At 43.3% G+C, this 26,159-nt stretch overlaps 1 protein-coding gene across 1 annotated transcript in view; it reads left to right on the top strand.

Annotated features, from left to right (window-relative positions):
* The window catches only part of grik4 (glutamate receptor, ionotropic, kainate 4), a 219,238-nt gene that overhangs the window by 159,538 nt on the left and 33,541 nt on the right, over positions 1 to 26,159 (top strand). Inside the window, 1 exon segment of the mRNA XM_070438230.1 lies at positions 17,557 to 17,664. Coding sequence (XP_070294331.1) covers positions 17,557 to 17,664 — 108 coding nt within the window.

The following is a 26,159-nucleotide window of genomic DNA, read 5'->3' as shown; positions in this document are numbered from 1 at the left end:
TAAGAGCCAACCCACTCTGCCAAACAACTAATAGCCAACCCACCTGCCCTAACACTAATAGCCAAACCCACTCTGCCCAACACTAATACCAACCCACTCTGCCCAACACTAATAGCAAACCCACTCTGCCCTAACACTAATAGCCTTCCCCACTCTGCCCAACACTAATAGCCAACCCCACTCTGCCAAACACTAATAGCCAACCCACTCTGCCCCTAACACTAATAGCCAACCCACTCTGCCCGAACACTAATCCAACCCCTCTGCACCGAACACTAATAGCCAACCCACTCTGCCCCAACACCTAATAGCCAACCCACTCTGCCCCAACACTAATAGCCAACCCACTCTGCCCTAACACTAATAGCCAACCCACTCTGCCCTAACACTAATAGCCTTCCCACTCTGCATAACACTATAAGCCAACCCACTCCTATCCTAACACTAATAGCCTTCCCACTCTGCCCTAACACTAATAGCCAACCACTCTGGCCTACCACTAATAGCCAACCCACTCTGCCCAACACTAATAGCACAAACCCACTCTGCCCTAACACTAATAGCCAACCCACTCTGCCCAACACTAATAGCCAACCCCACTCTGGCCTACCACTAATAGCCAACCACTCTGGCCACCTAATAAGCCAACAACATCAAGCCCTCCATCTGCCTAACACAGTCAAGCCTCCTCCACTCTGCCCTAACACAGTCAAGCCTCTCCACTCTGCCCGAACACAGTCAAGCCTCTCCCACTCTGCCCGAACACAGTCAAGCCTCTCCACTCTGCCCTAACACAGTCAAGCTCTCCACTCTGCCCTAACACCAGTCAAGCTCTCCCTCTGCCCTCAACAACAGCTCAATTGCCCTGAATCAAGTCCCTCTGCCCCACTTAACCCCCAACAGTCAAGGCCTCTCCACTCTGCCCTAACACAGTCAAGCCTCCTCACACACTTGCCCCTAACACCAAGCTCACGCCTCAACCTACCACTAACGTGCCCTAAAACCACAGTCAAAGCCCTCTCCACATACTGCCTACCCTACAACACACAGTCCAAGCCTCTCCCACCTCTACCGCCTAACACAGTCAAGCCTCTCCACCACTGCCCTAACACACAGTCAAGCCTTCTTCCACTGCGCCCAACACAGCTAGCCCCACTCCCCATTCTCTCCCTACACATCTCTAGCCTTCCCACTCTCCCTAACACAGTCAGCCTTCCAATTCTGCGCCTAAACTAGTCTAGCCTTTCCACTCTGCACCCTAACACAGTCTAGCCTTCCATGTCGCCCTAACACGTCAGCCTAACACACTCTCCCTAACACCAGTCAGCCTCTCCACTCTGCCCTAACACAGCTAGCCTTCCCACTTCCTACCTCCCTAAACAGCAGCACCCATTGCCCTAGCCTAGCCCCACTTCTGCAACCCTAACACGTCTAGCCTTCCCACTCTGCCTCATAACCACGGTCTAGCCTTCCCCACTACTGCCCTAACCACATCTAGCCTTCCACTCTGCCCTAAACACAGTCTTAGCTTGGCAGAGTGGGTTGGCTATTAGTGTTGGGCAGAGTGGGTTGGCTATTAGTGTTAGGGCAGAGTGGGTTGGCTATTAGTGTTGGGCAGAGTGGGTTGGCTATTAGTGTTGGGCAGAGTGGGAAGGCTTTAGAGCACATGTGTCAAAGTCATTCCACAGAGGGCAGAGTGTCTGCGGGTTTTCGCTCCTCCCTTGTACTTGATTGATGAATGAAGGTCACTAATTAGTAAAGATCTCCCGCACCTGGTTGTCTAGGTCTTAGTTGAAAGGGAAAAAAACTAAAAACCAGCAGACACTAGGCCCTTCACGGAAAGAGTTTGACACACCTGCTTTAGTGTGATGGGACTAGAGTGGGCTTTTAGATCTCTGTGTGTGGAGGCAACTGTGATGTGACCCACAACCTCTAGCACCCATGACAAGCACTCCTCCCTCACTAAGAACTAGGGATTCAGTTGTTGTTAAGTGAGTACAGGCATGATTATTTGTGGGGCGTACATTTTTTGACCCCTGAGGTACAATGATATAACTTTATTGGTTCTAGTGTCATTGGTTCCTGCTATACAGACCATTTAGATGCAGTATGGTAAAGGCCAACTGTTGAATGGTGACCTCTAGTCTAAGGTATGACCATAGAGTTAGGAATTTGAATACTAGAATGGACATTTAATATTCTTATGATGGGATCAAAGTCAGCCATTTTGGTCAGGGAGTTGGTCAAGCATCGTTTTACCAGCACTGTATGTGTGTTAGCTATCTAGCCAGACAGTTTTAGAGGAGCGATTCCATACATTTTTCAAAATAACTGCCAATATGCCAACATTCCATTCAAACAATGCAGTCAATCCACAGCCATATACTGGCTGAAATCAGTCGACGATAGGACTTGTATTGATATTGTATCATATAATAGCACTCGCAGCTTTTCAAGAAAATAAAAATGTTGACATTTATGGTCTTTTTACATATATTTTAGAGTCTGTTTATACAGAAAATTCTTAGAAAACCTCAAGCTGTTTTTATGATGATTTATATGACAATATTTTAAGTTAACAATTCTATTACACAATTTCTAATATCATATGCCTCACTTTTATTTTCTTGCATAAGTAAAATCTGGATTATGCCTCCACTGCTATTCATTCCAATTAGACTGGTTTTGGCAACCCATCACCACGCACACCTGCCACCTGGCAACCCTTCATTACGCCCACCTGCGCCTCATCATTAGGCACACCTGGACCTTATCACTTCCCTGATTACTCCCCCTATATATAGCACTCTGTTGTCATTTCACATCAGGTGTTATTGCCTCTGTTTATGTTCTCATGTCCAAACGCTGCTCTTGTTTTTGTATCATTACATGCTAATTTATATAAAACTCTCCAAATGCACCTGCTTTCCTGACGCCCTGCGTCTCCATTACAGGTTTGGGTTTCTCCCGGACCAATAGTCCCAGTCGGTATTAGATAGAGGGTGCGTTCATAAATTCACTCTGGCTGTCTACTCTGATTTCAGAGCATAGAATAACTGATGAATTTACGAACACGCAATACCTGTTGAATATGACCGGTGTCAGTAAACATCGGCAAAATAACCAAATTCACTTGTTGCCAGCAGCACAGTTACAGTCACCAATTCTCTAGATAACATGAAAACAGCCTAACCAGCTCTACTAGGGCAAGTAAAATTGCCAGATTGAGGTGTTCTCTCATTTGAGTCTGGAAGTAGCTCGCAAGCTAGCCAACGGCAGTCAYGCACCGAAGCTGAGGTCAGAACGCTCGGGTCAACCCTACTCCCCGGCCAAAGTGTCCAGTGTGTGCACTGGAACACTCTGAATTTACAAACGGACAATCTGACAACGTTCTGATTTGACACTGAATTACGAACACACCCAGAATGTTGGGGCCCCACCTACCTGTGGGGAAAACTACCTAGGTTACCCCACTGGCTCACAACAAAAACGTAACCTTCTTCAAGTGCAATTTTCTTGTTGTTTGCTTGTTTTTGTCAATTACAAAACTACATTTAAGAAAAGTACAACATGTCTAAAGATAACTTTTTTAAATGTTCTGCTCCCGAGTGTTCTCACTAGTTTGTAGGGCTTCCCTCATGACTCTGCTAGCAGCCACATGAGTGAGTGCTTGCTAGCTAGCTAGGTTCTGTGGAGACCAGTCAAGTCCTTCCACACCGATCTCGACAAACCATTTCTGTATGGATCTCGCTTTGTGCACAGGGGCAGTGTCATGCTGAAACAAGAAAGGGCCTTCCACAAACTGTCATTGTATGCTGTAGTGTTAAGATTTCCCTTCACTGGAACTAAGGGGGCTCGCCCGAACCATGAAAAACAGCCCAGAACATTATTCCTTGCACACCAAACATTACAGTTGGCACTATGCATTTGGGCAGGTAGCGTTCTCCTGGCATCCGCTAAACCCAGATTCGTCCGTCAGACTGCCAGATGGTGAAGAGTAATTCATCACTCCAGAGAACATGTTTCCACTCCTCCAGAGTCCAATGGCGGTGAGCTTCACACTTCTCCAGTCAAAGCTTGGCATTGTGCATGGTGATCTTATGCTTGTGTGCGGCTGCTCAGCCATGGAAACCCATTTCGTGAAGCTCCCAACGAACAGTTATTGTGCTGATGTTGCTTCCAAAGGCAGTTTGGAACTCGGGGTGGGTGTTGCAACCGAGGTCAGACGATTTTTATGCGCTATGTGCTTCAGCACTCAGCGCTCCTGTTTTGTGAACTTGTGTGGCCTACCACTTCGCGGCTGAGCCAATGTTGCTCCTAGACGTTTCCACTTCACAAGAACAGCACTTACAGTTGACCGGGGCAGCTCTTGCAGGGCAGAAATTTGACAAACTAACTTGTTGGAAAAGTGGCATCCTATGACAATGCCACGTTGAAAGTCACATCTCTTCAGTAAGGCCATTCTACTGCCAATGTTTGTCTATAGAGATTGCATGGCTGTGTGCTCGAATCAACAAATTTGAAGGAGTGTCCACATACTTTTGTATATATAGTGTAACCACTAGCTACGTGTAGCATACTTGGACACAGGGTCCCCACATTTCCCACTTTCCCCATGCCGAATAGCCTGAAGCCAAAGGGCTCTTCTCGCAGGCTTTATTTCCCTACGTGGGAACATTGCAACATGTAGATTTTTGACCTGGTTACTACATTGAACAACACAGCAGCTTTTCAGCATGTTTTGTTATTTCTGAATAACTAGAAATCGATGACAAAATCTGCTCTTTTACAATGGGGGTCAATGGGAAAGTTTATTTTTTTTATCGACTCAGAGTATATGGCTGCCATTTTCACCCCATTCTGGATCTTTGAGAGGTTTATGAAATAGCCACTCTAGTAATTTAGTAAGATCTCCATGGGTATGACTTACTTGACAAACTGTATGTTAAAGGGTAATAGTACCAGTAGGCTTAGTAGAATGGTTGAAGGGGAACAACTCTAGCTAGCTGCTATATAGTTAGTTGACTGCATGTATCTCAAGGCACAGCTTGCCCTTGTAATCCACAAAAGCAAGGTTATTCACAAGTAAACCCAACAGAGGAGAAGAGAAGATTGAAAAAAGAGGAAGCCCTTTATCTCTCCTCCACTCTGAGAACACAGGGAAGAGGAACTTTGCACAGTGGGCCACTTTAATCTGCATCAAATGATTTGAGTTCTGTTATTTACAGAGCTTCCGCACTTCTAGAGTAAACATCCCCATTTTGCATTCCACTTCTTTATATTGGATTTATTTACTTTTTCCTGTCGACGGCGTTCCCCGTTTATTTCGCCAATCTGCCTTTCTTCTCTGCTCTCCTTTATCACCGGAGAGTCTGAGAACTATCTCTGACTGCTGCTGCGGCACAGGGAGGAGGGGAGCTTGACATTCCACACAGGCAGACAGTACAGGAGCAGGCCAGTTTGAAACTGTGAGAAGATCAGACCTCATGACGGTTCCATGTGGCGTAGTCGCCCACGACTAAACCGGAAAATGAGCGTCTCTTTGAGCAGGACTGACAGATGTGGCTTGGGCTAATGTGCCAGTGTGGAGGCTGGTGTTCGGGCTGACACCTTCACAAAGTGTCGGGGACCAGAAGCTTAACTCAACACTATAGTGCTCTGAGGGCTAAGCCGCTCCCTTTCAAGTTTCCCAATTAGGTACTCTCTGGGTGATATCTTCGTGTGAAAGGACATTTATTTTTTAGTGTGCTGCTGCTATCCCCAGTCACTAACTGCACACCTGCACAACGCTCTGAGCTGAATGAGGCACAGATAGAGCCTGATTATGTAAGAAATACTTTTTTAGAGCTTGAGAAGAGGTGGAGATGAATTACATGAAGGTTTCACAGTTGCTATGTATTCAGTTTCATTCATTGATACTGGCACAGCAGCCAAGGACAGTCATTTTATACTGCAAACAAATGGGTTTTTGGATATGTACTATGCCCTTGAGAATTATCTTGGTATGATACCCAAGTACAGTAGGCAACAGTATTGAACAAGTAGCACTAGCCTCCTGTACAGTATTGAGAATGGAACAAGTAGCACTAGCCTCCTGTACAGTATTGAGAATGGAACAAGTAGCACTAGCCTCCAGTACAGTATTGAGAATGGAACAAGTAGCACTAGCCTCCTGTACAGTATTGAGAATGGAACAAGTAGCACCAGCCTCCTGTACAGTATTGAGAATGGAACAAGTAGCACTAGCCTCCAGTACAGTATTGAGAATGGAACATTAGCACTAGCCTCCAGTACTTTCCTGTCCCGTCCCGATAAAAATCACTCCAATCCCATGCTCATTTTTACGTACAGAAATAGGAAATAATTTCCTCTGTTAGCTGCTTGTCTGTCTGTCCACTGCTCTGCGTGGGAGTAGCCATAGCAACTGGTCCATTTGCCTGCTTCTCAGTGCTCACGAGATAGTTGCCTGCACACACAGCTGATAATAAGCACATTTTGTGATTTTGGTAATGAAGGCAGCCCTTCTACTTACCCAGAGTCGGATGAACTCATGGATATGTGTTATTATGTATGTCTCCGCATGCATTTCATTTTGTAGGAACATTTGGGCTTGACCGGTAGCGTTGTTGGTAGTAGAGCAGCTTTGCCACTTCAGGCCTCTTGTACCACTCTCTGGTTGGTATGTGATTAAGCTGCAGCATTTTTTTCAAGTCGTGTACTCGGTTCCGTTGTTGTCAAAGACATCTTTATCAAATTTAGCTAAAACATTGCTCTTTCGTTTTAATTAATTTGTTAGTCATGGGTTGACTTGTGGTTACAACTGGAGGGAGGCGCGAGAGTGAGTGACAGTGAGCCGACTAGTCCTGTACTTCCCGTTCGATCCTATCTTGTTGTCATGACTTTCCCTCCTGGGTGAGGATCAAAGTGAGCCCCCCTTCTCTCCCACCAGAGAGGAAGTGGGCCGGTTTGATGACTTTAGCAATCGGTCGTAAACTTTCTCTCTCTGGCCCGGCAGTATGGAGAATGGAATGTCTGAGTGTTACAACAGAGAGAGACTTTGCAGTACTTCACCATCAAAAGATTGGACATTGAAACAATATTTATAACATAAAAATGTGGGAAATGCTTAGTGGGGCTCCAAACAATAATCATGTCAAATCAGTTGTTGTTTTGTGATATCATTAAGGACGGTATAACTAAATAACTCTAACTCTCCAAATGTATACGACCCAGTTATCAGATTTACATATATATGTTGAGCAACTGTGATTTTAGCATTCTAAATGAGATAATTGTTTTTTATATAGACTTTCGAAATTTACATTAGACCAGAAAATGTGGAGCGGAGGTTACATATTGAAATGGTTGGAATTTAGATACAGACCAAACCATGCCGGCTTGCTGCTGGTGTGTAAAGTGGTCCTAGCTGTACCCTGAATAATCAACCATTGAGACCAAGCAGGCGGACAGTGTTGAGCCGGACGTCATGAATGGTTAGACTCTACCAGACCAGAAAGCGTGGAGCGGTGGCTACATATTGAAATTGTTGCAATTTAAATACAGACCAGTGTGACGTCAGCGTGAGCTGAATGTTAACGAAATGGCAAGACCCTCTGAAAAGAAGGCGAAGAAGGCGAAGACTATACCAAACATTCTCAGTCTCCAGCTGGGTAATGTAAAGTAGTCTAGAACTTTGACTAAAGACACAAGGAAGATCTCTGCGAACGACCATTGGTACATTTCTGAAGGATCCAGTCTAATGAACTACGAAAGCCTATTACAACTACAAAGGACATTGTGACCTCTGGTGGACAACCAGAGACTTACACAACCAGAGACTTTCTGTCGAACGACTCCTCATAGATGGACCGGGCGATTTCAACAGAGAGAGACRACAAAGACATACAAGCGTAAATATATACATTGCAATTATTTTCGAATGAGCGGTTGTTCATGTGCAAAGTATTCACATTCCCATGAGCATAGTTTTCCAACTGTATGTACGATGGGTCTTTCTTTCCCCACCCCTTTCATTGTGTAACAAGCCGTCATATCGGGTTAGTCCACTGGAGACTTTTCATAGCATTATGTTAGTAATCAATTCAACCTATATTGTGTGTGTTTATGTATTTCTGTGTGATTTAGTTAGTTAGTAAATAAATAATTAACTTCTTGATGCACGGATCCCGTTACCGGTATCATTCATCAACAACAACCGCTAAACTGCAGAGCACCAAATTCAAAAATAATACTAAAAATATTTATAATCATGAAATCACAAGTGAAATATACCAAAACACAGCTTAGCTTGTTGTTAATCCACCTATCGTGTCAGATTTTGAAAATATGCTTTACAGCGAAAGCAATCCAAGCGTTTGTGAGTTTATCAATCACTAGACAAAACACTAAGAACAGCTAGCCTTAAATTAGCTTGGTCACGAAAGTCAGAAAAGCAATAAAATGAATCGCTTACCTTTGATAATCTTCGGATGTTTGTACTAACGAGACTCCCAGTTACACAATAAATGTTATTTTTGTTCGATAAAGATTAGTTTTATAACCCAAAACCGCCATTTGGTTTGCGCCATTTGGTATGTTCAGAAAACCACAAGCTCGTTCCGGTCCTGAAGGGCAGACGAAAATTCCAAAAAGTATCCGTAATGTTTGTAGAAACATGTCAAAGGTTTTTTATAATCAATCCTCAGGTTGTTTTTAACATACATAAAATTTCAACCGGACGGTAACCTATTCAATACTACAGAGAAAGAAAATGTCGAGCTACATCTGTCGCGCGCAGGAACTAATCAAAGGACACCTGGCGCGTTTTGAAAAATCTTGCTCATTTTTCAAAATAAAAGCTTGAAACTATGTCTAAAGCCTGGTCACAGCCCGAGGAAGCCATTGGAAAAGGAATCTGGTTGATACCCCTTTAAATGGAGGCGGGGCAGGCAACGGAACAGTGATTTTTCCAAATAAAAGGCACTTCCGGGTTGGATTTCCTCAGGTTTTCGCCTGCAAAATCAGTTATGTTATACTCACAGACAAGTTTGACAGTTTTGGAAACTTTTGAGTGTTTTCTATCCTAATTTGTCAATTATATGCATATTCTAGCATCTGCACCTGAGAAATAGTCCGTTTACCTTGGGAACGTTATTTTTCCAAACATAAAAATTCTGCCCCCTAGCTGAAAGAAGTTAAGCCAATTTGTGTATCGCTGAATCATCATTTAGACTAGTGTTCGTGCAGATTTCAAGTCAACGATATTCAGAATGATATGAGGTAACAAATTATTAATGAATGACTGGCATAATAACAATATATTCTGATATATTCTTGAGTTAATTCGGGAAACGGTAACTCATTAAACAAACTTTTTCCGTGTTGCCCCAAGATTGCTAATGAGTTAATTGTTACATGATTCATTTAATCACGTAATAATTAAACATAGTTAATTGATTTGATAAAATAACTGTCATCACATTAATGATAGTCACGTCACGACACCGTCCTGTCCCAAACTTGACTCTAGAACTTGACTCCCATTCCTGCCAGAATCCCGCGGGACCCACAAGACTCGTGGGAGTCCTTTTCCCATGTCAACCTCTAGTCTGCAGGACAGTTCTGAGAATAGAACATAAAGCACTAGCCTCCAGACAGTATTAGCCAAAGATCTTTTTCCTCAGAGTGAAACTGAACATATACTGTACTTAAAGTCCTAGCAGGAGACAGAGAGCATGTGTACCCAGGCACAGCCACTCATTGGCCCTTGAGGAGTCCATCTCCACACCCAGTTTGACCACATACCACACAAAGTAATCCTTTATCCACTCACATTCACTACTTCCCAGCTCAAAGAAAGAGAAGGCACTTTCCTCCAGCTGAATGTCATCATCTGACAAGGTCTTTACCCAGCTAATGAGATCGCTCCTGCTCCTCTAGCTCCTTTCTTTCTTCCCCTCTGACGTGAGGGCAGAGTTCTCCCTCTCTCCCTCTCTCTATCCCTACTTGCTCTGTCTCTCTCCTCTTTCCCAGAGTAATTGTGATGGAGCTGAAAGTGCTTCCTGGGGGTCAGTGTTGGCTTTGAGAACAGCATATGTTTCCTGAAAAGAGATTCTGCAGACGCTTTCATTCACGTCCTTTGCGTCTGATTTCAGAGATGAAAGATTAAGTCCGACTGTATAGCTCTGTGATTTTCCTGTGTGTTTTTTGCTAACTGTAATTAAGCTGTCTGCTAGCTGTCTCTGAGTGAACATGGTTTTAATGCAGATTACAGTGCAAGTTTTGGACCACACTCAGAGTGTCCTATGTGTCTATCTGGCCCATTTCTCCCCCTTTCCCTCTCTGGCTCGGTCTCTCTGAGACATCATGCTCGTTTCTATTTTGTTTTTGTCAGTTTGTAGGCAGATTGGAGATGGGGAATAGATCAAAAGCAGAATGGATGAGCTGTTTTGCAAGATCCCCCAGCCTTAGCGGATTTCAAGGCTGACTGAGACTKTGTGTATGTGTGTGGGTGGGTGTGTGCGTATGCGTATGTGCGCACTGCGCATGCATGTGTGTGTTGTTGTCTGTCTGTGACCTTATATTGTGCAGTGCTATTAGGAGCCGGGGCTTAGCAGCAGAGCCACACTAATAGAGGCATAGCAGTATAGCCGTTACATAGACAGGTGTGTGTGTGGCCCGGTACTAGTGTTTCCTCCACTAGAAGATCATACAACATGCTCCCATGAGAAGCAGGGACCCTCAGCAATGTTGATCCCCTCAGTCTGCTGCATCCTGTAGCACTTTATTTAACCTCCGTCTCCAACTAAGACCTGGTCCCTATCCATTCCCTGCTACTGTGTGGCCCAAGAATGGATCAAGAGACATTTGCTGAACAATCAGCTGTTTGGGTCTGTGGTTTTTAAGGGACAGTGTTTTGGAGGCATCGTGTGTGCGTGTGTGCGTGTGTGCGTGTGTGTGTGCGTGTTGCGTGTGGGTGTGTGTGTTGTGTGGTGTGTGGTGTGTGTGTGTGGTGTGTGTGTGTGTGTGTGTGTGTGTGTTGTTGTGTGTTGTGTGTGTGTGTGTTGTGTGTGTGTGTTGTGAGAAAGGGAATGGCCCGCGGCTCAGAGGTGCGCTTTGAAGTGCTTAGGCGGCTGTTCGGCCCCTCTCCCAATCGAGCGCTCAGCGCTCGTGCTCGTTATGCCAACAGAGAACGTGACGTCGCGGCCACCGCACCGATAATGCCAAATAATGAATGCGGGAAACTGTCTTTTGCATCGTGGAACTAACAATAATTTTTTTTTTCGCCTAGTAGGCGGTGCAAATTGAAATTTTGATTGTATTGAAAGGTCACGTCGTGAAAGCACATAAACGAGCATGACCTTTTGCGCTGGCCTTTCCTTGACTGGTGTGGTCATTACTAGAGCGGAAATATAACAGAACCAAGTCGGCCGCACGCACACACACGTAGAACGTCTTTATTCTCTATAGCATACATTTCTACTAATGGTTTTTGAGATAACATTGATAAGCAAAGTGTACATCTCTGTGTTAAGCGAGGCAGCGTTTATTTATGCAGTGATCCACCATCTTGCTCCTGGAGAGATGCAGTACTACAGGCACACCTGGGACCTGTTCAAWAGGGAACACCGTACCAAGCATTTCTTTCTCAGTGGTTGAAAAAGTACCCAATTCTCATACTTGAGTAAAAGTAAAGATACCTTAATAGAAAATGACTCATGTAAAGTGAATGTCACCCAGTAAAATAGTATTTGAGTAAAAGTCTAAAAGTATTTGGTTTTAAATATACTTAAGTATCAAAAGTAAAAGAGTAAATAATTTCTTGTTTTTTAAATTTACGGCTAGCCAGGGGCTCTCTCCAACACTCAGACATCATTTACAAACACAGCGTTCGTGTTTAGTGAGTCCGCCAGATCAGAGGCAGTAGGGATGACCAGGGATGTTCTCTTGATAAGTGCATGAATTGGACCATTTTCCTGTCCTGCTAAGCATTCAAAATGTAACGAGTACTTTTGGGTGTCAGGGAAAATGTATGGAGTAAAAAGTACATTMTTTTCTTTAGGAATTTAGTAGTTCTTTAAAGTTTTTTTACTTACTTTACACCGCTGTTCTTACTGTACACACGTTTCTTACTGGACAAGTTCACATAGTACCTCTCATTCTGTTTCGTGCCTAATGAACACACACACACACACACACAGACACACACACAGTCCTTATCCACCATCATAACCAAAATCCTTTCGCTAGAGAGCGAAGGCTTGGAGTCTACATTGCCCTACAAGATACTGGTAGCGTAGCAGTAGCACCATAGCATAATATAGGCATTTGTCGGAAAACACAGCCCTGTTTGCCATGTCCTAATGGATATGCTGTGTCTTTCAAAGTGAAATCTAGGAGCGGTTTCTTTCCCTTGAGCTAGGGCCCTTATCTTGCACCTATACGCTGTAATTTCAGGTGCCAGAGTGAGCCTGGGGTAATCCTTCACATGCTCCACTCTGCTTCCCTGCTCTCTTCCTCTTCTCCTCACCACCTTTCCATTGATTTGTTCTCTTCCTTTCACTCTGCACTCTGCTCTGGTTCCCAAGTAAATGACTGCCACTCCTGGCTAGGACACTAATCTCCTCCTTTCTCCCTCTCTCAATTCAATTCAATTTAAGGGCTTTATTGGCATGGGAAACATATGTTAACATTGTCAAAGTGAACTAGATAATAAGAAAAAGTCAAATAAACAATAAGAATTAACAGTAAACATTACACTCTCTCTCTCTCTTGCTCTCTCAGTTCACACTTCTCCTGAGGAGTCAGTGGAGAAAAGAAGGCCTGAACGGCTCAACCCGACTTACACATGCAGGTGTAGAGGCAGTCAGCTCGATTAGCAGTTGAAAGGGARGTATAGCTGTGCGGTAGGACTATTATGCTACTGTCAACAGTTGCAACATATCAGAACATAGGAAAAAGGGTTGCGAGGACTCAATTTGGAACGCTTTGCTTAATCACTGTATTTTAATTGTAGTTTTTTTTAAGGGTTCTGAGTCCACATCATTGGATCTTCAGGTGGCGTATAGAAGCAGTACGGGGATTGAGTGACCACCATATTGTGTTTCGGTAAGATCGATCGACGTGATGATCGACACTCTCTCTCAACCTCGGGGAAAATGTTCTTGCAACACACTCAAGGCCAGAAGAATAAGTTGTAGCACCGTGTGACAAAGGAGCTACAAGGAAAATAACACATCGTTTGACGCTGATATTATATGTCCCTGTCTGTGAAGAGGAATGAAAGACATTGGTTACACCTCCGATTCATCATACTTCATTTTAATTAGCAGGATATGGGTGCCACTTAGACAGTTACTCCCATTTACCTTGGCCTGTCCCCGTGTCATGTTCTGGATTGTTGAAACGGCTGTTTTTAGTGCCACTCAAAGATATTGATACAGTCAGACAGGGAATATGGAGGAGTGAGGACATTGAACCGTTTCAAATGGCAGATTGTTTGGATATGTATCAAATTGTCAAAGTTTGACCGAATAGCTAAAGAACCATAACTTAAGGTTGTGTTAACCCACTGGTGTTAGCTCTGGGAGCTTACATGAGTCTTCAGGTATCAGGCATGGCGTCTAATTGAACAAGCATAAGGTAGTTCACCAAACCACTTCTGTCTCATAGGCACACTAGATATACACTACTGTTCAAAGGTTTGGGGTCACTTTTTGAAAGAAAAGCACTTTTTTTTTTTTATCCATTGAAATAACATCAAATTGATCAGAAATACAGTGTAGACATTGTTAATGTTGTAAATGATTATTGTAGCTGGAAACAGCAGATTTTTCATGGAATATCTACATAGGCGTACAGAGGCCCATTATCAGCAACCACCACTCCTGTGTTCCAATGGCACATTGTGTTAGCTAATCCAAGTTTATCATTTTTAAAGGCTAATTCATCATTAGAAAACCCTTTTGCAATTATGTTAGCACAGCTGAAAACCGTTGTTCTGATTAAAGAAGCAATAAAGCTGGCCTTCTTTAGACTAGTTGAGTATTTGGAGCATCAACATTTGTGGGTTCGATTACAGGATCAAAATGGCCACAAACAGACTTTCTTCTGAAACTTGTTAGTCTATTCTTGTTCTAAGAAATGAAGGCTATTCCATGCGAGAAATTGCCAAGAAACTGAAGATCTCGTACAACGCTGTGTACTACTCCCTTCACAGAACAGAACAAACTGGCTCTAACCAGAATAGAAAGAGGAGTGGGAGGCCCCGGTGCACAACTGAGCAAGAGGACAAGTACATTAGAGGGTCTAGTTTGAGAAACAGACGCCTCACAAGTCCTCAACTGGCAGCTTCATTAAATAGTCCCGCAAAACACCAGTCTCCACGTCAACAGTGAAGAGGTGACTCCGGGATGCTGTCGTTCTAGGCAGAGTTGCAAAGAAAAAGCCATATCTCAGACTGGCCAATAAAAAKAAAAGATTAAGATGGGCTAAAGAACACAGACACTGGACAGAGGAACTCTCTTAATTTCTAAGTGACCCCAAACTTTTGAATGGTATTGTATGTACACCATGATCAGATCATWAGGCTTGTGTGTGTTTAAAGTGTGTGTTTATGGTTAGGTGTGCAGTCTCACTTGTGTCTCATCTCTACAGTATTTGTGCAAGCTGCTGTGCGCTGCATTCCCTATTGTCAAAGCTAGCGGAGTTGAGCAGAGGGCCACTCTCAGAGCAGTTCCTCCCTTTTGGCAGATGCCTGGGAACTCTTCCTGCTCTGAGCCTCCCACACATCCACACACTCGCACAAATGAACACACACACACACACACGTACTCAGCCCCTCTATTTCTGTCCCGGCAGCCTGCGGTGCCGCCACGTCACCCGTCCTTACCCGTCTGCCCTTCTCCTCACTCCCCTCTGCTCCTCCGCAGCCCGCCCGTGCCTGGTGGTGCATTGTTGAGCCGCTGCCTTCCACAGCCTTCAACCACGACTCTCTACAGGGGAGATGCACTTGACAACTGATTGCACAAGCTGATTGCTGAACAATGTTCCGATAGATCCCAGCAATGTGCACACGTTATTCTCCTCCTCTCCCCCCCCCACCCGAACTCCCGGAAGCCGTCGGCAGCTAGTGCAGCGTTGTTACGCTCCTGTTTGTATTCCATTTGTGCATGAGAAGAATGGTACACTTTCAAATGGAGTCTCTGATTATGTTAAGCGCGTAGAAAGGATTGGCGGCAATTTAGCTTTGAAAAAAAACAACATGGAAACTTTTCTTAGCTGTGTGACGTTCAAAGACTTGAAAAAAACAGAAAAGCAGCAGGAATATTGTGAATCTCCAAAAGTGCAACGATGACTCGTTGAATATCTACATGTGTTGTATGAATCACCTTGGATTACAAAGTCGTTCTATGATATGAATCAGTGTTTCACAAGTAGATGCCAGTTGATTCCAGATTATTCATAATATGTTACAGTTCATATAAGGAATTCATTAGGCCCCAATCTATGTATTTCACATGACTGGGAGTACAGATCTGCATCTGTTGGTCACAGATACCTTAAAAATAAGATAGGGGCATGGATAAGAAAAACATTCAGTATCTGGTGCGACCGCTATTTGCCTCATGCAGCGCGACACATCTCCTTCACATAGAGTTGATCAGGCTGTTGATTGTGCTTAGAAAAAGGACAGCATCCCGGAGTCGCCTCTTCACTGTTGACGTTGACTGGTGTTTTGCGGGTACTATTTAATGAAGCTGCCAGTTAAGGACTTGTGAGGCGTCTGTTTCTCAAACTAGACACTAATGTACTTGTCCTCTTGCTCTGTTGTGCACCGGGGCCTCCCACTCCTCTTTCTATTCTGGTTAGGGCCAGTTTTCTCTGTTCTGTGAAGGGAGTATTACACAGCGTTGTACAAGATCTTCAGTTTCTTGGCAATTTCTCGCATGAAATAGCCTTCATTTCTCAGAACAAGAATAGACTGACGAGTTGCAGAAGAAAGTCTTTGTTTCTGGCCATTTTGAGCCTGTAATCGAACCCACAAATGCTGATGCTCCAAATACTCAACTAATCTAAAGAAGGCCAGTTTTATTGCTTCTTAATCAGGATAGTCATACAATAGTCATTTACAACATTATCAATGTCTACACTGTATTTCTGATCAATTTGATGTACAAAAACGGTGCTTTTCTTTCAAAAACAAGGACATTTCTAAGTGACCCCTAACTTTTGAACGGTAGTGTACATATTAAAGCCTAGGCTGTAATGTGTCAGTCAGTCAAATATAGGTGGTRTAATGGCTAAGATTGTTCCATTCGGGCCTCCCGGGTGGTGCTGTGCCACCAGAGATTCTGGGTTCGAGCCCAGGCTCTGCCGCAGCCGGCCGCGACCGGGAGGCTCATGGGGCGACGCACAATTGGCCCAGCCTCGTCCGGGTTAGGGAGGGTTTGGCCTGCAGGGATATCCTTGTCTCATCGCGCACTAGCGACTCCTGTGGCGGGCCGGGCGCAGTGCACGCTGACCAGGTCACTAGGTGTACGGTGTTTCCTCCGACAAATTGGTGCGGCTGGCTTCCGGGTTGGATGTGTGTTGTGTCAAGAAGCAGTGTGGCTTGGTTGGGTTGTGTTTCGGAGGACGCATGGCTCTCAACCTTCGCCTCGCCCGAGTTCGTACGGGAGTTGCAGCGATGAGACAAGACAGTAACTACTACCAATTGGATACCACGAAATTGGGGAGAAAAAGGGGTAAAATAATTTTTAMAAATAAAAAAGATTGTTCCATTCCTCTCATTGCCTTGTGACAGTGAAATGTGATAACTACATAGTCAAAGAATCCATTTAGACCCCACTGCTGTTGTGCCCTGACGCATATGCACAACTTGACACACGCACACACATACACACACGCACGCAGCCACTCTAATGCAGCCAGCCACTCACCGGCCAGGGATTGATTGGTAGGGGATGATAAATTAACCAATACCTCAACAAAAGGAATTAATCAGAGAGCCCAATGAACCATACTGCTTTGCAATTACAATGCAAATTAAAAGTTAGGCATGATGTAGCACCGCCACTGAGTGACATGCGTGTTGAGGGCAGGATGGGATGACCATACAAGGTCCTGCTGGAKGAGTGCAAGGAGAAGTGGTGGAGGGGCGCCAGCCGAGCTCTAATGGTAATGAGGACATTGGCTCGCTTCAGAGAATTCGGTGTAATTGAGCTAATGAAAGCATTCTGTTGTCTCCTGATTGAACACATGCCCCAATGTATTTCTTCAAGGAGCAGCATGTGTCTTTGTGCTTCATCTCTCTCTCCCTTTTCTCTCCCGCTCTAGTTCGCTCTCTCTCCCCCTTTTAAGGGTGACCTTGGGAAGGGCACGGTGACTGAGTGCCTTCTTAAACTGGTTTCAGCTCAGAAGAAAGAGTATTGTCTGTTTGGCTAGTTTGATAGGCTGCTTGCTGCCTAGCCCTTTGATTAACTCTCTAACTGTTGTTTTCTCTGTGTGTGTCTGTGCGTTGGCGTGTACCTGTGTGTATCCATATCCTCCTTGCAGATTGGCCAGTGGCACTCAGAGCAGGGCCTGTCCATGGAGAGGAAGCTTCCATCAATCAACGTGACCGACACTCTCTTCAACACCACCCTCACTATCACCACTATTCTGGTGAGTAAACCGTCACAGCAACACATTCCCAATGACACACGTTCTGGACACTCCACTTGGTTTAGAATGGAGAGAGTGGTAGATGTTAAAGTATAGTGACGTGGTATTTCAACATAATAAATCATGTTACCCCTGTCACGCCGTCACACTCCGAATGACAGACATGTGCTGGACCACCCACTTGGTTTAGATATAGAGAGTGGTTRACAATAAGGTGTCGTGGGGTGGTATTTCACCATATAGTGCTTGCCATTCATAGAGTTGACGTCTTTGTCTTGATGGCAGCAGGTAGCCTAGTGGGTAAAAGCGTTCGGCCAGTAACCGAATCCCTGAGCCGACTAGGTGAAAAATATGTCAATGTGCCCTTGAGCAAGGCACTTAACCCTAATTGCTCCTGTAATAGGCTGACCATACCGCTCGTGTCGCGTGCGCGAGCGTTGCAAAATAAATTTAGAAATCTATGTTATTAAATTATTGCACCCACACTGCTCGCCCGCGTCAACGAGCGTCTGCATTGCCAAGGGCTAAAATAGAACTCCTTTCTATTTCTGACGCAGATCGCGCTGCAAGTCCTGCCTCTCCCATCTCCTCATTGGTTTATAGAAGCAGGTACCCACGTGCCATCTCCTCATTGGTTATACCCACGTGGGTGATTGAAARACGAACTGTGTTGCCGGTCGGTGTAGTAATACTATGAAAGTTTAAATGCCAATCACCATATAAGTTCAAAGATGAAAAAGCCTGGAAGGAGGAGAGATGCCTAGAAACAATTCGGTTGACCGTGTTATGTGTGGATTAATTGTCRGAGTAGAGGACCTTGTGCATTTCAGGGAAAATAACAACTCAATGTTTATATCCCAGGACAAATTAGTTAGCAACAGCAAGCTAGCTAAAGAGGACAAATTAGCTAGCTAGTGCAAGCTAACTAGCTAAATTGCCATAAATGTTTAATGCTTTTCGACCTGTTCCCAAATTAATGTAATTGGTTCAGAGTTTGTTTTGATATTTTAACCTGCGTGTCGTGATCGCATTTGTTGTAGGGGGACAAAATAAATGTATGCACGATGGCGCACGCACGCAGCCGGTTTAGGTTCCGTGTAAGTCGTTCTGGATAAGAGCATCTGCTAAATGACTCAAATGTAAATGTTGATATGCCCCGACTCTGAAGGCTTCCTTGATGTAAATACAGTCTCATCCTCGATATACACTCAGAAAGGTGTATCGCTGCTGTGCTTAGTAGGCCCAGTTGTTTAGATACTATCTATAAGGCTGTACGCTTACCAATTAAATATGTAACCAGTGTGGCGGCTGTTACGACGAGGGAGAGAGATAATATTACGGCAGGCCATGTGAGGTGCTACGTGTTAATTTCATTAGATATAGAATCGTCCAGGCAACTTTCAAAAGCCACCGAGGAGCAATTTCGTCGCTATCACAACTCATTCATCAAGCCGTGATTGCTGTGTCACGTTTTATCTCTGCCRGTGGGGGTGGGCTAGGCGTTGCAGTCTTGGGCAGCTGCAGTGCGGAGCGGCATCAGGAGGATTCCTCCTACACCTGTGGGTCTACCCCTCCTGCAGACTGTTCCAGTACAGTTCCGCATCACCATCCCCGTGGCCTATGTGCCTCCGAGAGCTGACGCAATACAGAAAACATCCTTCTCCTCTGAATTTTTTTWATGTATTTTGCACCTCCACAGACCACTGACGTTACATTGTAATCACTCTTTTTGTTACCGATTTTTGTTTTATCCATCCTTTGAATGTTCGTGAAAGAAATTCCTGCGATAGCTCTATTTCTGAACTCCTGATTKCTCTGGGAAGATAATAGAGACTCGGCTCTCAGTTGATTTGTTTTAAAGTCATTTTTGATTGGCTGGCTCAGGCCTCTTTAGGAGAGAGCGTGTAAATAGTACTTAAACCTTGGAATCTTTAATAGGGAAACTGCCACGTCCATTTTCGATATTACAACAACAAAGAAGTTACTGCAAACAACGAACACTGTTTCTTATTCCCTCGGACATCATTGCACAAGCACAATAGAACAACAGCATTCAGGTAACTGCCAAAGCAATGGAAACAAAGTACACTGAAAGCCGGTGCTTCCATACAGGTTTGGTTCCTGAGTTAATTAAGCAATTAGCAATCCATAATGCTTAGGGTCATGTAACAAATGCTTGGCTACCATGGCTATGCCCCCATAGGATGACAATGCCCCCATCCACAGGGCACGAGTGGTCACTGAACGGTTTAATGAGCATGAAAACTAAGTAAACCATATGCTATGGCCTTTTCAATCACCAGATCTCAACCCTATTGAACACTTATGGGATATTTTGGGATAGCATTTTCCACCACCATAAAAAAAAACACAAAATTATGGAGTTTCTTGTGGAGGAATGTTGTTGCATCTCTCTAAAAGAGTTCCAGACACTTGTAGAATCTATGCCAAGGCGCATTGAAGCTGTTCTGGCTTGTGGTKGCCCAACGCCCTATAAAGACACTCGGTATGTTGGTTTATTTGGTCAGTTAACTGTATGTACTGCAATATTTTTGACCATGATGCTCAAAGCTCCCCACCTCTGCTTCGTCAATAAATAAATAAAATAACATCGACCGTGGGGTGGACAGTGGCGCTGTTTCCCCCTACTGCGAATTCCATCTTTAAATGTTTGCTTCAGTCTACYTGGAGTGCCAGATGGGCAGGCTTTTCACTTTTGAGACTCTTTCATTGGTTCCATTGTGCCAGTCATGCTCAATCAAGCCCAGCTAAAGTATTTGAAAGATTTCAGGCATACAGGGCGTTAGCGCCAAGACATGTCGTTGTTACAGTACAACAATACCTAAGAGTGGATTGTAAGACGGTGGCATTTCGATGTGAGAGAAGTGTGCGAGAGAAGAGTGTCATTCGATTTTCCTGCTCAAGCTTAAGAAGATGGTCAAGGGCAATGATAAATTTGTCTTTCTCCCTCTTTCACACACAACCAATTTTCCAAATTTCTATAGTCTCTCACCATTTGAGACTGCCACGCACACACAAGGTTATACACTGATTATACCAAACATTAGGCACACCTTCCTAGTATTGAGTCCCCCTCAGAACAGCCTCAATTCGTCAGGGCATGGATTCTACAAGGTGTCGAAAGCATTCCACAGGGATGCTGGCCCATGTTGACTCCAATGCTTCTCCCAGTTGTGTCAAGTTGCTTGGATGTCTTTTGGGTGGTGGACCATTCTTGATACACACGGGAAACTGTTGAGTGTGAAAAACCCAGCAGTGTTGCCAGTGGCGATTTTAGCATGTAAATCTTGGTGGGGCAAAAAATAATAATAAAGTGGAATGCATGCCAGCAAACAATACATTAATTGCACTATAACGGTGACAAACGGTGCCCACAAATGGCCTACATAAAGCTGTCCCAACAGCAGTACCAACATCTTAACACTGCTACACCTGGCTATCAGCGGAGCATTTTCTGTCAGCGAAACATTTCATTCAGCCTCATTTACTGTCTTTAAAAAAAACATAGCTGATATGGCTGACTTGCTTAAACAAATGTGATTTCTAATGGCAATTGAGATGTACAGTACAAACTATGGCGTAAGGGGACGCGGATGAGAGGCAAACCATCATTTAGTTTTAGACATTAATGAGCGAGCTAGGACGGACGTAGTCAATATAACTATTTGTTTCGCACTTTTGAAATGTACAGCGACAGAATTCAGAACATGGGCTGTTCTTACAGTGTTTTCCCTGTACACTAAGTCAGAACCGTAGGATAAATAAAGGGGGCATAGAAGCAGACAATGAAAGCTCTTACAATATTCAATGATTACTTTTCTCTAAAACAGGTTATAGGCTACATGTGCACCACCAAGTCAGAACAGTATGCAAAGTTAAGAGGGGTAAATAGACCAAAGGATTAGGGTGAGGCACATGGGCTACTAACAGCTTACTACACAACATACACTTAGTATTACTTTCTTAACTATAGTATACATATCTCCCTGGCATATTACATCATTTATGCAGCAGATATTTTTGGACTCACCTTGTTGTGCTGTGCTCACTTGAACATGGCGGGCAAATTCTGGTGGCATTCGTGAGCAAATTTTGTCATCAAAGTCTGGCATTCTCTGGATTTATGAAATTCCCAGTTGTTTTGAACTCACTGAAGTCAAGTTTTCGCAGTTCCAAGTAAACAGTTGTTTTGAGCAAGGCACAAATCATGCTTCAGTGACAACATGGCCAATGCTGAATGTTTATAATTTTAAACTTGGAAAAGAGCCCCTTAATCCCAGATTTGCAATGCTTGCAGTTAGCCACTGTCACTGATTCCTTCTAAACCACTTATTGTTGAATTTGCGATTTCCAACTTGTTGTGTGATGTTTATGTCCAATGGCCGATGAGCACCGATACGTTTTATCTATACTTTCTATTCATTATTTCTCTTCATATGGAAAGGATTAAAAAGGATTTGCCAGTAGACTGTCGACTTGATTCATGATGATGACTGCTAGCTATGATTTTGAARGTATGATGTTGACATGATCAGTCCAAAGCTACTGTTGATATAACGTGATTTGACGTAATTTTATCTTGGCCAATGACCTTGAGCCTTCTTGGATGGACACTTCTAATGTAACTCTATGGCAGCACCCAAAGGGGCTTGAATTTTCGAGGTCTACCCTTAGACTTGGCGGTGACGTACAGTGGTTCCTCCTTTAAAAGTTACGAGGTTATGCTGTGACCGTTAGTGGTAGATGATGGCATTTTGTCATTGCATCACACTATCACAAGGACGAGTTAGAATGCTAATCTATCGGTAGTCTAAACTGTGGCACAAATGGACTATCTTTTTGTAAGTTAATGGAGGTGTTTTCAGTCTGAGAGTCTCTCTTCTCTGGCACTAGAGTCTTGCATCAGGGAACAACAACAAACTTTCGGTGGTCCTGTAGTTAAGAGAGAACTTGGGTAAATACAATGGGGGAATTTCACTTGACATGTGGACTGACGATTTTCGAAAAATAGGCACAGTGGGCTTTTGGTTTCTCTCCCTCTAAACACAGAAATAAATCAGTCTAAATAACAAACTGGCTTTATTTACAAATTAGTAACAATGTCTCACCCCATGTTCAAGAATGGCGTTTTCCCCTTTATTCAGATTACAACCGCTCACTTTCGGTAATTTGAAAAATAAATAATCTCCAAAACATCGTTATTTTTTTATTTAATCCATCAGAAAAGACAGAACAAATAATACAACAAATATTGTGGTTAAATACACTTCATCAATTGGAACCTTTATCAAGTGGAAGGGGGAAAAAGTAAGGAACTTGTCTGTCAGCCCTGCATTAAAGACCAACATTGGTTAAAGAAAATTGTGATTAATAAAAATRTATACCATACATGGTTTATGAATTGACACGCAATTTTCAGTTTATTTTAACCTACTGCAGCCCTAAAACCTATGGGTTTAACCGTCTGAATTAAGGATTATATTGAAGATCGAAGCCGCCTCTTAATGAGTTCTAAAAGCCGATCTGTTATCCAATGATTATTATTATAATTAAATGAAAGCCCCTTAGATATTCTGTGTTTTTATTTACAGTAGTGATGGACAGCTGGAGGCATTTTGTTTTTCTCAAGCATAGCAGGCTGTGAATTCTGCAAACAACGTTTCCAGGATGGGCTATTAGCAGGACAATAGACTCTTCAACCTTTACAAATGGATAGTCTAATAGCTCAGCTACTGTAGGTGTGAGAGAAAAAAATCCCCCTCAACTTGCAATGTATTAAGTACTCTAAAGTTGTACATTTCTAACTCTAAACCTCAAGCAACCGAAAGCATATACTGTACAGTATTTATGTTTTTGTTAATAAAATGATAAAAATACTCTTTCAAAATGCAGAAGTTTATTTCAACTATCAGCAGGACAATAGGGAATAAATATCACTGAATGACAGAGGATGGGGACTGGTCTTGATAAATCAATCAGATTTTTATTTGAAAATGTTAGGATTATTTTAGTAGTTTAGGCCTACTCCCAACCGGTCCCATTCTACAGCGCCATATTTTCCTAACTGAAACCCTTAATTTAATCTCTTTAGCCTTGATTGTAAAATTAATCAGTTGATGCATTGGTCCAGAGCCAGGTGGTGTTGGCGGAGAGTCACTCGTCATTGGTGGAGAGTGAGGCGGAGTCAGGCGGAGAATGACGCGTTGAAGAGGGTAAGGAACAAGATGGAGTCACAAGATGGAGTCACAATCCATGCCAGGCACACCTGTGAGCTCTGGAACTCCACCTCCTGTTTGTGGACTCTGCAAACAACGTGTCCTTGATAGGCTGGAAGCCACCCACCCTTGATGGGCTATCAGCAGGACAATAAACTCTTGCCGAGTTTAGGGACTTTAAATGTACAGTATTAAAAKATGTTTACGAGGCATGTCCCATATCTTTTGCATAGCCCACCAAATACATTGTTTTCTAACCACATCTGGATGGATCCATATTACTATGGGAATAAATATCACTGTTAGTAGTTGATGTTACTCTTCAATAACACAGACCCCCAAAGCAAATCAGGCGGAGAAAAATAGGTTTATTCAAAGGGGACAAATCGTAGATGTTATGCTGAGAGGTAGATGTTCATTCTCCCCTGTCCTCAGTGATTCTCTCCACAGAACAAAGGGGCAGGAGGTAATTTATAACCCCCATCCCAAGCCTGTAGTTGATAAACTGCAATTCCTTGCAGTAAAATTGGGCCAATGGCCAGATTACAAGTATCCTGTTTCAGGCTCAATGTATAGACAAAATCCTCCCATGTCTCTGACCCATTGATCATTAATTCCCTATTACAGAAAAAGCACTATTTCCATTGATCGTTAATTCCTTCTTGACCTTTAGTCTTCTGCGTTGTGTATTATCTTAAAATATTCTTACATCACTGAATGACAGAGAATGGGGATTGGTCTTTATAAATCAATCAGATTTTTATGTGGAAATCAAAGGATTATTTTGCTTTTCACTCGCAGTTACTTAGTAGCTTAGGCCTACTCCTGACCGGTCACATTGTACAGCGCCATATTTTCCTAACTGAAACCCTTAATTAAATCGATTTAGCCGTGATTGTAAAATTAATCAGCTGATGCATTGGTCCAGAGCTAGGTGGTATTGGCGGAGAGTCACTCATCATTGATGGAGAGTCAGGTGGCATTGGCGGAGATATATACCAGTTTCATTTAAGGACCAAAAAATTGACAGCTGTGCCATATAGATTGCAAAATAGTTGGGAAGAGATTTTCGATGTACCGATTCCATGGCACTTGGTTTAYGAATTGACACGCAAAACGATGCCGGATTCAAAACTCTGAATTTTATTTAAATTATTATACCAAATTCCTGCAACCAATAAAATTGTATATATATGGGGGATACAACCTTCCCAGTTCTGCAGATTTTTTTAAAGCTAGAAGCCGCCTCTTAATGAGTTCTGAACTGTGAACCAACGATTATTATCATTATTAACCCTGCATTAAATTTGTATAAAAGCCCCTTATATGCTGTTTTTATTTAGGGTAGTGATGGACAACTGGAGGCATTTTGAACACATGTTTTCAAACACTTGTTTTTCACAAGGGCTATTCGCCAGACAATAGATACAATGTGGTCCCAAAAACACCTCTCTGACAAAGGGTCCAGCATATCTCTTGATGATGTCATTGAATGTCTCGCCAGCTTTGATCGATGCCTGGGCCTGGGCCTGCAGCAATCAAAGTTCTTTGTTTGTCAGACGAATCATTGGGTCGAAACTACAGAACAGTACAAAACAAGAAAGCACACATGGTTAATGTTCTGGGATTATTTTTTTATATATACAAAATGTCTTACAGAGCCTTTCCATAAGTTCTCTCAAGTTTCTTCAGTTGTCTTCTGACTGTGATGAGAGCGATGTTGATGTTGTGCCGCGATGCCAGCAGATTCCAGATTGCCTTTGCCGATCGTTCATCATCTTCAATCATCAGTGAGTCAATGGCTTGAATAGTCTCGCTGGAAATGGAATACAATGTAAAAATGTGCAGCATACAGTAAAGACCAGCAGTCGATTCATTTAAGCATTATTTTCAGCATTATTAGGCCTACTTTACAGTATTGTAGCCTACTGTACCTGTTCATTTTCCTGGGCATTCGCGTTCGGTGTAGCACAGGCGAATAGCACTGTCCGTGACCATAATCCCCAAGTCTAACAGTATTTTACTGACATGTTTAATTATTCAAGGATCCTTTCTCTTCTCTGTGCTGGAGTTCTTTAAAAGAATACAAAAGAGGCCATCCACCCTTGATGGGCTAGCAGCAGGACAATAGACTCTTACAGAGTCCACCAAATGTATTGTTTTCTGGATGGATCCATAACAAATTACTATGGGAATAAATATCACTGAATGACAGAAATATTGGAATAAAGTAGCCTAATGAAGGCAACAAAATGTTGC

Source organism: Salvelinus sp. IW2-2015, unplaced genomic scaffold (assembly GCF_002910315.2).
Source record: "Salvelinus sp. IW2-2015 unplaced genomic scaffold, ASM291031v2 Un_scaffold611, whole genome shotgun sequence".
In the NCBI taxonomy this organism is placed as follows: domain Eukaryota; kingdom Metazoa; phylum Chordata; class Actinopteri; order Salmoniformes; family Salmonidae; genus Salvelinus; species Salvelinus sp. IW2-2015.
The sequence above is the reverse complement of the archived record's forward strand: the minus strand, read 5'-3'. Positions and strand labels throughout refer to the sequence as shown.